This window comes from Pristiophorus japonicus, chromosome 26 (assembly GCF_044704955.1).
Source record: "Pristiophorus japonicus isolate sPriJap1 chromosome 26, sPriJap1.hap1, whole genome shotgun sequence".
In the NCBI taxonomy this organism is placed as follows: domain Eukaryota; kingdom Metazoa; phylum Chordata; class Chondrichthyes; family Pristiophoridae; genus Pristiophorus; species Pristiophorus japonicus.
The window spans coordinates 8,913,431-8,926,705 of NC_092002.1; the positions used below are offsets into that span (position 1 = coordinate 8,913,431).

General features: G+C 43.5%; 1 protein-coding gene across 2 annotated transcripts in view; it reads left to right on the forward strand.

Annotated features, from left to right (window-relative positions):
- arhgap35a (Rho GTPase activating protein 35a) overlaps positions 1 to 11,788 on the forward strand; it is a 170,488-nt gene extending 158,700 nt beyond the window's left edge. For both annotated transcript variants that reach the window (XM_070867775.1, XM_070867776.1), the window contains one exon: positions 749 to 11,788. In XM_070867775.1, the coding sequence (XP_070723876.1) occupies positions 749 to 1,043 (295 nt within the window). In that variant the 3' untranslated portion in view covers positions 1,044 to 11,788. The remainder of the gene's footprint in view (positions 1 to 748) is intronic.
- Positions 11,789 to 13,275: the final 1,487 nt, after the last annotated feature.

Sequence of the window (13,275 nt, forward strand, 5' to 3'; positions counted from 1 at the left end):
GTTCTCAGCCTGTGAAAAAGAGAGAGACCTGCTCTGATGAAGGGTTACCCTGAAGTGTTAACCTGTGAGTTTAGAAAAATGAGAATTGATCTCATTGAAACATATGTGATTCTGAGGGGGATTGACAGAGTAAATGCTGAGAAGTTATTTACCCTGGCTGGAGAGTCTGGAATTTGGGGGCACAGTCTTGGGATAAGGGGTCGGCCATTTAAGACTGAGATGAGGAGGAATTTCTTCACTCTGGACTTCTCAACCCCAAATGCCTGTGGGTGCATACAAGTATATACAAGACTGAGAGGTTTTTTTGGACTCTAGGGGACTCGAGGGATATGGGGATTAGATGGGAAAGTGGAGTTGAGGTTAAAGATCAGCTATTATCTTACTGAATAGTGGAGCAGGCTCCAGGGGTCATATGGCCTACTCCAGCTCCTATTTCCTGTGTTCGTTTTAGATGCTGATTGACGTGCTGCATGTTTATAGCATTTTGTGTTTAATTTCTTGTGGTATGGACTCGTGCTCCTGGGTTCCAGGTGGTCTTGGGAGATGGGAGAGGAAACTAGGTGTGTTTGTAGTAGCGAGGGAAAGGGCGCTGGAGGGGGCTTCCTCCTTCCCCACCCTCAAGCAGGTAGTGACGTTGGGAGTAAGCAGGCTGCTTTCAGCAAGGAACAGCGAAATGTTTTGAAGATGTCTGTCTTTGCGACCTGTGATCAAAGTATGGTATCGACAACCGGGTTCTGTTTCGTTTCAGGGTCAGTCAGAACTGCAAGTTGAATCTGATGAACAGCGAGAACCTCTCGATCTGTTTCTGGCCCACACTCATGAGGCCCGACTTCCAGACCATGGATGCGCTGACGGCGACTAGGACGTACCAGACCATCATCGAGCTCTTCATCCAGCAGTGCCCTTTCTTCTTTTACGACCGGTCAACCATGGAACTGATCAGTGCCATCCCCAGCTCCCCCACCTCGAACACTGCCTTTCAGTGCCCGTCGCCGGTGACGATGATCCCCTCACCCCCACAGTCGCCTCCCCCGACACCTTAGAGGCCACTTCAGCAACCTCTGTAAACACCGCTGCAGACGGAACAGCCAAGCAAACTGTGAATTGGTTGATTAAAACATACCGGATATCGTGACTGGGTTCTTTTCGAGACTGCCTTGGGTCATGGAAGCCCTTTCTGTTGTGCAGAACAGTGTGGTCGTAGTTTATAACAAGTGATGTGGCACTAAGGAAATTGGTTAAACACCCAAGCACTGCAGTTTTTGAAAGAAAAGTACTGACTGCAAAAGAAAGCAGCCCATGACTTCATGGTGGGCTTTGTTTTTTTTTAAAATACACAAATAGCACAGGTTCTGCAACAGAATAGTTTCTCAAAATGCACAACATTTAAACAGTTAATTATACAGACAAACTCTACCACTTACTTAATTTAAACCTTATTCCCTTCGAAGCCAATATAGAAAGTTGCTTTTTAAAAAAAAAAAAAAATTTTGGGTAGTGCCAACTCGTGCTTAGAGAATTGTTTTTTTTTCAGATCACGTGCTGCTATTTTAACCTTTATTAAAAACACACACACATTTCCCGTGGACTGTGAATTCGCAGCAGGCGTCTGCGAAGCCCGGTGGGTGCAGCCTCGCCACCCACTGTTTGCCAATGCAGGGTGTGAATGCAAGCGGTTATCCTAGGTGGAATGACCAAGCCCAGCATGTAGATGTACATCTGTAAAGATGGTACATTGGGGAGGAAACCATTCTAACCGTTGGGGCATTTATTAAAAAAAAAAGAACTTGTACTGATGAAAACTTGTGTGTATCCTAAGGTTCTGTAGAGCTTGTAGTAAAGAGGTTTGTCTGTATAACAATTATGTGAGCAGCTGCATGAAGTGCTTTGTGCAACAAAAAAAAAGAAATTTGATGCTGGTTTTCCCAATAGCGATACAGCTTCTCCGGCTGGCATCTGTTGAACTTTAAGGGCCTCTTTTGCCTCGTTCTCACTAGCTTGATCAGTTCTGGTTAGCAAATGCCCAATTCGGTTCTCGATTGAAGCTGTTCGGGATCATTTTTTTTGCCATGGATTGTTTGGGGTTTTTCCTCCCCGGATTTTATCCTTTTCCTTCTTCTTTCCACACCTGTCCTGTCATCAGGGCCACTTTTAGTGGGGCCCCTCTTGCTCTTAATGACTCATTCCTTTTGCGTACAGTGCCAATTGGGAGCCTCTCAATGCATGAGCTCATTGCCAACTGTTGGTCAACTCCAAGTCAAACCCATTTTTTTTTTTTGAAGGAATTAAAAAGATTGGGCTACTGGACGTGCTACTTTCCCATAACTGTAAATAGTTGGAGGGTCCCGTCCACCCCACCCTGTTAAGTTAATAAACGCGTCGTGACTGGTGCTGCCCATCCGTCCTGGCAGTAGTTAAGGTGGTTTAGGATGTGGCTTCCTCTGAAATAGCTTTTGGGGGGGGGGGGGGCTGCGGGGGGGAAAACAATGAAAATAATTAAAATGCTTGTGCGGCATGTTAGCACATGCACGGTTTATTACTAAATGTTTTATAACCATCCTTGAGAGTGGCATTTCTGACGTGGCCCACAAAGACACGTCTATCCACTGACCTCTGCTTGAAAAACAAGTATACACGGACTCATTTGAGCTTGGCTGTGATCTTTTCCCCCTCCCAGCCCCGGTGCTTGAATAGCCTCGCTGGTTTAGTTTGCCAAATCGGCTTCTGCTTGAATTTGGTGAGCTTTTGGAGGGTGGCCTCTGCCCAATGAATCATACCTCAGCACCAGTCAGTGCCTGGGGGGGGCGGGGGGAAAGCGTGGACGAGGAGTGTGTGGAAGGAAATCGAGACTAACAAGCATTTACAAACTTGATGCCCAAGCAACTCCAGACCTGAACCAGTTCACTTTCAAGGCTCAGTGTGAAGGCAGCATAAAGGGTCCTCTCAAAACTTTTATAATTTGAGTGTTTTTATCTTTTAATCCGAATTCCACAGCCCCATGTGCGGGAACCTACACTACATGACACTACAAATGCGAGAGTTCACCAGAGCAGCAGTAGCTATGAAGTACACTGTTGATCGTTAACACTACCATAATTTTTCGTGATTTGTTCTTTGAACTGTTAAGCACCTGACTAGAGTTTGTAGCAAATCATGCACTTCAAGGTCAGGAGACAAATTCATCATTACCTGGCCAGTGTGTTCTCAGCATCTCCGTTCCCCCTGCCCCCAATAGGGCTGTGCCAGTGAGTGTATTTTGAAACACTTTGTCGCTCTAAGCAGCAGGCTCTGTCAGCTTGGGTATGGTACGTACAAATTATGGTCTCTCCGATAACCGAACAAACACTAAAATGTAACGTGTTTGTGCGTTTCTTTTTGTAACTAGTCAGTGTTGTGCGTGTTGACTGAGCGAAAAATGAAGTGGACAACCCAGCGATCCATTGTTTTTGTACAAGATGCTAATCGGTCGTTCGAATTTTGTTTTTATTTGGGGGGGGTGGTAGGGAGAAATGTATATCTCAATGTTTGAGAATTAGATTGTTCTGATTCAACGTCAAAATTTTTACAATGTGTTGGCACAGTCCTTGCTTCCCAGGTATGACTGGAGGATATTGGGGAGGGTCGAGTCGTATAGCCATCGAGAGTTGCTGATTCATTAACTTGGAAAATCTGGGATCATTAATCAAATAACTGTTTCTAGAGAAAAAATAATTAAATTGTATTCTGATACAATCTGCGATGTGTTTTAGAATTGTGAGGGAGCAGAAAATATTTTTGCATTGGGCAAACGCATCTGAATTCTAGCAACTGATGTCACCTGATTGTCTGGATTGCATGGCACTACACAGCAACTGGGCTGATTACAGTGAGGTCGCGAACCCATCTTTTACTAGGAGCTGACGAACGCTAATACCCCCCTTTTTTTTTAAACTCTGAGCTGGTTGAGCTGAGCTTTGGCTGGTTTGGTCATCAGTGAGGCCTGCCCTCGCTGTGAAATCTTGCTTTTAAAGAAGGCAGCCTTTGTCCCGGTGAGATTCTCCATTCCCAACTTGTGCATTTCTGAGTTAGAAGCTAGTGGGGCTAACGAGTAACGTGGACCTCAGTCGAGTGTTAAACTAGGGGCCACTTTTTAAATCGATTTGGTGTGGTCACATCTAAAACCGCAGCACTTCACACAACTGAACTGTCAAATCTTTTTGCAGCAAAAATCAGGCCAGCTAATGTACATAGGTCGTTTCTGAAAATGGATTTTGACAAATTTGATCATGATTTAATACTGAATAGCTAGCCAGCCTTGTACTGCATTGCATGCAGCATTTGACATGTATTCCTTTCCTAGTTGGGTGGTGCTTTCTTGGAGAAGAATGGAAGGATAAGTTGCCTTTTGAGGTTGAATAGGCCATCAAATTTTCTATGTTTATCTCCCTCTGAATTTGGATCAAAACATTGGGTGAAATCAGCTCCAAGCAAGTTTGTGCTTTTGTGGGTCTAAATTTAAACCGTATTCGCAATCTGAACGCTTGGCCAGCAAAACCAGTTTGGAAAGTAAGATAAAACATTTCACTAAACTGTTGCAATTGTCTTCATAAAATAAGTCGTACCAAAAGTAGGTAACGTGCATCATTTGCTGAATTTTGGGTTCTCTGTCTCTTTCCCCCCCCCCCCCCCCATGCCCCGTGGAAATACATTCAACTATATAGCAGCGAAGTAAGAGTATGTTGGTTTGTTCTACATCGATTTTCCCCATCCATATGGAGAAATGATACTCCCTGTGCAAAGCACAGCAAAGCAGTTGTCAGCGTCCAATCTGAACTACAGACACGTTGGTGTAACTGGGCTTTATGGGGTGGTAACTTCATTTTGGAATTCGCTTTTTACATAATTATCAGGTTTTACTCCTGTTTAACCCCCAAAATCAGAATGCTCACGTTGGCATCTTGCAAATCTGTCTTCAGGTGGGAATAGGAAATGGTTCTTTTAATGCTAATACTAGATTTGTTCCTTCCACCTCTCGCCTGGCTGCGACTCCAGAAATGGATCATTTTTGGGAAAGGGCCTGTCTGAGATGGGTTTCTCTGATCTGCCGCAGATCATTTCCGTGCTGGAGAGCTGCTGAATTCATCTGTGTCTCTCTCGCTTGTTGCCATGACCCAGCAAGCATCCACTTTTATGGACCATCACTCGGTCAGTAAACTGTGTCTTTATTAACTTGTGCTGCATAGATGTGATGAAATCACTTTGTGTCGGTGCCAGTGTTCTGGCAGGTGTTAAAAGCTGTGATAATCATCGTGTCTTGTTTTTCCCTCCTCTTAAGTTAGTCACACTACAGAAATTTCTAACTCTGTGCTGTTGTGAGTTAGCTCATGTTCTTGTGTCCTGAATTGATAGAATTGTGGAATAAACCTGGGCTTTACAACATGGTGAGTTTCCTGATTTTAACCCGATAGCATTTGGCTAGACGAGAAGACGAGAAGAGATGTGCGGGAGAATAGACATTTTCCCGGAGGGAAGGAAGAGGATGGTCAAGCCAAACCATGCCAATCTTGCACCCCTAATCCTTTACAGATATACCCAGGATGGTGCAATTCACTGGACTTTGAAGAGGCATAAATTACATTGCAGAGCGAGAGGGAGCCTAGATTTTTACGGTAATGGCAATTTTAGACTACAAATGAGCTAAAAGAGGTTTTAGTTTGCAGATGAATCCAGTATCTTGTTTATCAATGCATTTAGCTTTCTGCAGTAATTGTAGTTGAAATAAATCATATCCTAGCTGCTCTAACACTTTTGTAGTTTTGGGATTTTTGCACAATTTCCTGTTGTGTCAATTTGCACTTTAAGCTCAGTTTGTTGTGGTATTATCCCCTTCTGAAGGATGTTCTTCAAAATGATAACAGAATGTGGTAATTTACTGAAATTACTCACCATTTTTAATTGTTCCCTCCCCTCTTCAAGCACCAAAAATGAAATGGTCTTAACATTGCCCTATTGGCGCACAAGTGCTCAGCGTGTTCATACAAGATTCCTTTGTTCGTTCGTCTCTTCAGATAAGGCATTAAAACCATTTTGTTTTCACTGGGTACGAAGGAAGAAGTGCGGGGCCGAGGAATTTCAAACCGAGCGTATTTGCACACGCGTCAGTGCAGCTTCGAGGCAAACGAGTCCAAGAAACTGAACCCAAAGGCTTGAGCAGGAAGTGAAGTTTACGCCAAAATAGCAAGTGTTGTTTATCTTTTGGGAGAGACACGGAAAGAAAACTCCAGCGGTCTTAAAAAGTAGCTCCATGCATTGCTTTGTGGTGTTTATGTAGCTTGGCCGCGATGTTTTGTGTAAATATGAAGATAAAATTGAATCCGGTGCATTTAGTTGCAAGATGCATATCGTGTTCACTTTATTACCTGAGAAACATCAAAGATGTTCCTCTTTTAATATTAGGTGCAGCTTTTCAGTTTTTACGGGCAAGCAGACTTTGGCCAGTGGATCTGCCTCTTTCCCATCCCCGCCCCAAAATTTCTGTTAGTTTCTGCCCCCCCCCCCAACCAACAAATAAGCATCTGTCTAAGCGATGGTACACCAATTATCAAACTTCTCCATTTCACCCCCTCCCCCCAACAAAAAGGATGAAGTTCTATAAAAGATTCCTGGCATCTGCAGTATTTTACATTTTGTATGTGGTAGCTTTTATTTGCTCTCACTATAAAAGTTCTTTTCAATGTGTGTATACTCCAGGACTGGTGGCACGATTGATTGTTCACTGCCCTCTCCTCTGTTATTTGTTATTTGACTTTGCTAGGCCAGACTGATGGAAGTGTCTCTGATGGCTCTCAGAATCCTAGTTTAGGGCTGTTTCAACCCAGTTTCTAGTGAGCCCACACTACAAAACTGTGCCTCTAAGGTGATGGTCATAGGCTTGCTTCCTGTGCTGTCACCTGAATGCAGAGATTGGGTTTATACTCTTATCTCCTAATCCGTGACTGAGACTTTGCAATTGGAACTCTCTCTTGAAATCTCTTGGTCTTTGTTACTTGCCATGGGGCACATACCACTTGCTGCCAAGAGTACAGGGCAGCTGGGCTGTCCTGAGACCTCAGTTGCTGGGAAACTGTTAGGGAGTCTAAAGGAGACTTACCCATCTTCTTCATTGTGCCTCTGATTCTTGAACTGCATTCCCAGAGTACAAATGAATTTTTTCATCCATGCTTCACCTCTCCTTGATGCCAGGTTGTGCATGCAGGAGAATCTGTTTCTCGTCCTGAGCTAGGTGATCAGGGGTGGCTGGAGAATTTATTTCAGCCGGTTTGTAATCCAATTTGTGCTGGGAATTTGTCCACGCTGCTGCTTTTTGTCCTTTGCTCGGTGCAGATTTAAGATCCAGCTATTGTCCAAAATGGAGTTGTTTGTGGATGTTAAGTTGCAATTAGGAAATGAATGTGCAAGGAATAGCTGCAGCAATGATGTGTTTGGATGGAGGGGGAAGAGGCTTCACTACTTGGTGGAAGCTGAGGAGAGTGTGATTTGTCTCCTGCAAAGGCAAATTAATGAAACTTGACTAAATGGCTCAGTTGGTAAATTTGTTCCCGTGTGAGAACGAGCCAGCCATATAGACCAAGTCATTAACTGACTGAATCGAGACGCTACAACAGATGCTAAAATTGAGCACCCCAGAGCTAGGTTACTGTGAGCACCCCAGAGCTCGGCCATTGTTACTGCCTCTCCCGAGCTGGAGTGTGTGTGTGTGTAGCCCGCCAACACTCATGGTCTATCCTCACGCACCAAGAGTGGGCCAATTGGGTAAGGTACACTGCCCTCTCCGTTACTTGGCTTTGCCAGGCCAGACTGATGGAAGTGTCTCTGCCGGCTCTCAGAATCCTGATGCCCCTGGGATTGCACCCCAGCATGAGTCGGGAGAGGAGAGAGAGAGAACAAAAATTCAGAACAATTACCTTTATTGAGCAAAGGAACTTGGATTGTTTTGTATATTTTTGTTTAACATCAATACTAAAATCTGAACTTTGCACTGCTGACTGAGAAAGATGATTCTGCCTATTTTATTTAGACATTTCCAAGATGAGATGCATGCACACTCAATTGGTATGCAATCTCTTGTCTACCACATGTATTAAATAAGCAAAGCAGATGCGGTTGGTGGGGAAGAAGCTTCTTCCTATGTTTAGGCAAAAAACCATGCCTTGTGCCTGTGCTGTAAAGCTATAATGTGGTGGATGATGTCACCAGGGATGTAATGAGGTGTTTCAGAGGGAGAAAATAGAGCAGGACTAGGGCGTTTGTAGTTTGCAAAGTATCATTGTGGTTTTTCATAAGTTGAGTCCTGTAAAATAGAAATTGTACAATCTGCTTTGATCATGAACTATACTTTCCCCTGCCTCCAACCAAATTAGCTGAAGTCCTCAATTTAATGCATTGTGAGTTTCTGTCACCTGCTCTGCACACTGTTTCTCTGCAGGTAGTTCATGTTCCCTGTTTTCCACTCACTTATTAATTCTCTCTTTCTATCTTCTTCTCTCCTCTCCTTCTTTCCCCCCCCCTTATCCCTTTCCTCTTCCCCTCCCCCCCCCCGTCCCCCTCTTTTATCCGTTTTTCCCCCTCTTTTCTCCCGTCTTTCCCCTTTCTCATCATTTCTCCCCCCTCTTTCTCGTCGTTGTCGTCCCGCCCATTTTCTCTTTCTTTTACCCTTTCTCTTTCTCTCTTTATTGTTAAACTGATCAGTTCAGATGCGATCAACACCTCCACTCCACCTTCGAACACAGTCCGCAAGCTGCTTCATGTTTCACCTTTGCTTTCTATATGGCGCCAATGGCTGTAGAGGAAAAAAAAGGGACTGCATGTGTTTTAGGGTAATGCATGGGCTCATAGGTTAGTCGCGCACATCGTTTTTGTAAAAAAAAAAAAGCACAGCAGTTCCACAGAGGACCAACTCAGAAGGTTGAACTTGTACTTTTGAGCATAATATTTTTAATCTGTTCCTTTTTTTTAATTTAAAAAGCTCCGCCGCCGCCCAATGCAAAGCTATTTTCCTTTAATCTACTGGGTTCTTTGCAGGTAATCTTGCCCTCGCTTGCCATTACCAATTGTAATTTGAACTGGAACGATAGATTAATGAATGTATATTTGTGTAATTGGTTCATGTGTTAATTGGAGGCCATGAGTGGAAAAGCCCATCACTGACTTCTGTGCAAGAATTTGTGGTAATTTTTTCTGCAGGGAGAGTGCAAGGGGAACAATGTGCATGCTGGTGGCCCATCACTCTCCTGGATTCTCACCCTCCCCTATTTTGAAATATGCATCCTTTTTAGTTGTCTGCCACCTACCACAATAGTCTTTAAAAAAAACTTATAACAAACTCAAGAAGTACTGCTATCTGTCTTCAAAGTAGCAATTACCATGTTGAATACATCAGTTCTTTCTAATGCTGGTTTCCACCCTCCACTTCAGTAGTGGTGCTGAGTGAAGCTGTTTGTCGTGACGGTACTATTTCTTGGTATGTGTGCGACAGCCAAAATTAGAAGCCATTTTTTAAAAATTGTTCTTAATGGCAGATTCTTATCCATAAATTGGAAACGGCATTTTTATGTCATAAAAGTACAGCAAATGTACTTGGCTCAAACAGTCAGTTGGGCTTAGAAGTGATGTTCCCTTTTAAGCTGGGCCACCGTGCAGCTCTCTGGAGGTCCCGTGCAGGCTGTTTGCACGCGGGCGGGATTTGAATGGATTTGCACACCCCAAATAAAATTGTAGGGATCCTTGCTTGGAAGTACGAATACCTGAATTTTCCTTGTTCCCACAGCAGTGCACACCCAGGGGCTTCTGAACTATCACCGTTATTTGTTAACTTCTGCTCCCAGCCAGAGAGCAGCAGTGGGTATAAAAGTGAGCTGGACAAGAATGGGAAGGCAGTCGAGGAACTGCTGGCTCAAATGCCACAGTAATGTTCAAATGAAAACGCCTCAAAATTAGCTGCAAATTGACTCCATTCACGATATTTTAATTTTTTCTGATCTGTTCCAAGTTCTCAAATGTACTTTCCATAAAATACATGGTGAAAAGGCCAATTTTATTAATTTATAAAAGGTGTGGGCTTATTTGCATTCGATCTCAATGACGCTATATATCTGGTGATGTAGCCAAACAAACTGCTTTTATAACTGGACGTTTTGCCTCAGTGTTCTCTCCATACAAGTTATCCTGGTCTCATTTGTAACGCTGCTCTGTGTATTTTATTTTTTTTAACCTGTTTAAATGTGTAACCTGTAACTCTAAAGCAAAGAGTTTGTTGCTGAAGTTTGAATTTTGAAAGGAATTTGTGCGATCAATGCTATACAAGGCTTCTCCCCAATCTCTCAAATTCCCAATGAGCTACTTTTCAACGTCTGTATTGAGTAAGCTGGAAAAAAAATGGGATCAGAGCCACGCCCTGACTTGTTTGGTACTCTACACCTGTAAAATGTTTTCGATATGTTAATTAACACTTATTTGAATTAAAAATAAACCGAGTATTGAATATATAATGTGATATTGGAATGTGATATTGGTCTGACAATTTGGGTAGGCGTTACTTTTTACAGAAATGGTAACTGTATGTAAAGACTGGTTGGTTGTATTCTTAAGAGGCTAATGGTTCACATCCTTTAGTGACTGGTGTCTAGAACCTTTTTTTGTTGCATTTAATAAAGTAGTTCCCATCGATTCTGGAGCGATTTGTACTGAAAGTTCGCATTGTTTGATTAAAAGTAAAATGGTTGTTTTAACTGTTGAATCCTGCGCTGCAGAACTTGCAAATGTTCAGCCTCTTCCTCCTTGTCCACCTCGTGGTACTTCCTCAGCTTTCAATTGCCCTGGGAGGTTTTTTTTGGACCCCCCACCCCTTCCGCCACAAAGCAATACACGACTGTGCAACATGGAAGCTGAGGCTGTGTTGGTGGATACAGTAAAGGAACACGGTGCAGCGTGTTGGCCTTGCCTTCGAACATAGGAACGCCACGTTTCAGACATTCACAGCCCTTGGGGGCTTCATCGGTGTTGATGGCGGGGGGAGACTGGGCACTTCATTTAAAGTGCGACAACTTCGAGCAGCCCAACCAAGAGGAGCGATACAAGCCTGCGATTTTCAAAAAAAAATCATTTCTCCAAATTCCTGGCCTGCCTGATTTTTTTTTTTCCCCCCCCTCCTCTTTGGACTGCTGCAGATTTGGAAACTTGGGTGCATTGCAGGTACGCACGCACTTGTGCGCGGGCGAACGTACATTACGCTGTGGAAGAGGGACAGAAGTCGGTTTAACACATTGTGTGGTGTCCGCTTTGACTTTTGGATCGTGCCCCGTCTCGAAGGGCATGCTGCCATCGTGCCGGACTTCATCGAGGTTGGGGGAGGAGTGCTGTTGAGACCTTTTTCGAGGCAAACATCTCGCTCGCTCTGCCCCGCAGCCGATGAACCTTTACTTCTAGACTGTGAGGATCCATGATGCGGAGGTCACTTTTATATAATTAAAAAAAAAATTAAACAAACATTATTCATGCAGGATTGATTCGGAGAAATGCCTTCTCCTTTCCAGTATAGATCTAGACCTTGAGGTGGGCTAAAATCATTTTAGAGACAATGGAACAAATATTTTTAAAACTACATTTTTTTTGTGGATGGTGGTCAGGACCAGTTCAACCAGAGTGCATGTGGTTAAGCTATGAGGGTGAGCTCGTGACTCCCTTCCTGCAGAAAATCATGTATTTGCTGAAGTATTGTAATTTGTCTTGATGGGGATGGTGTAAAAACTTCACAGCCTTATGTGCTATGTATCATAGTTAATAAATCATTCTTTTAAAGAAAAATGCTTTCCTTGTCTTAACTGGTGTACACACATCACTTTTATTTTTTTGAAGAGTCAGCTGTGGGCAGCACACATTCCCCTCTGAGTCAGAAGGTTGTGGGTTCGAGTCCCCACTCCAGAGACTCGAGCACACAAAATCTAGGCTGACACTCCCAGTGCAGTGCTGAGGGAACGGCGCACTGTCTGAGGCTCCGTCTTTGGGATGAAATGTTACATCGAGGCCTCGTCCGCTCTCTTGCGTAAAAGATCCTACGGCACTATGTGGAAGGAGAGCAGGAGAACTCTCTCTGGTGTCCTGGGCCAATATTTATCCCTCCACCAACATCGCCAAATAAGATTGACAGATCATTTATCCAAGTGCTGTTTGTGGGACCTTACTGAGCAGAAATTGGCTATTGTATTGGCCTGCGTACCAGTAACTACACTTCATAAAGCAATTTATTGGTTGTGAAGAGTTTTGGCATGGCAGCAAAGGTGCGATATCAATGCATTTTCTCCCCAAGATAACATCGGTGAGAAATGAATAATGCATTTTAGTGGTGAGGTACTTGTCCTACTCTGAAAAAGCAGTCCAAACTGAACCTAAACCACTTTAACATGGTCCAATTGGTGTAGCATACATCAGGAGATTGAGGGGCCTCAAGTGAATGAAAGAAAGACTTGGATTTATATAGTGCCTTTATGACCACCAGACGTCTCAGCGATTTGCAGCCAATGAAGTACTTTTGGAGTGTAGTCACTGTTGTAATGTGGGAACGTGCTGTTCCATGGGTGTAGTTTGTACCAAGTCACACTAAACCTAATGAAGGTTACTTCTCTCATTTCTCTCTGCCGTTAACAGACCTGTACCCCAGTGTTATAGTGACATACCTCTGCCCATCAGTACTGTACCCCAATGTTAGTGACAGACCTGTACCCACCAGTACTGTACCCCGGTGCTATAGTGACAGACCTGTCACCACAATAACTGTACCCCAGTGTAATAGTGACAGATCTGTCCCCACCGGTATTGTACCAGTGTTAAGTGACGGACTGTACACTAGTATTGTACAGCTCTCTTACATAACACAATTTTGGACAGAGTCTAATTGTACTGCCAAGTGTTTTCAGAGTTGAAGTGGGCACGGTATTAACAAAGTGGTATAAATATGGATGAGGAAGGCCATTCAGACTATTCTCAATCATCCATTCAGGAAAAAAAGTCCGTTACAGCATCGAATTATTTCTTGAATGATGGCAGGAATTTTGCCTCTGGGATTCCATTCCATGTGTTGATTACTCTCTGGGTGAAGAACTCCCTGGTATCAATCCTAAATTTAGTGTCGTACTTTAAATTCAATTGCGAGTGTTATTTTTTTGGATTTGCCTTTTTCTATACCCTTTATGTTGCCTCTGTAAGATCACCTCTGAGCCCTCCAGGCTGAATTTCTCTTGC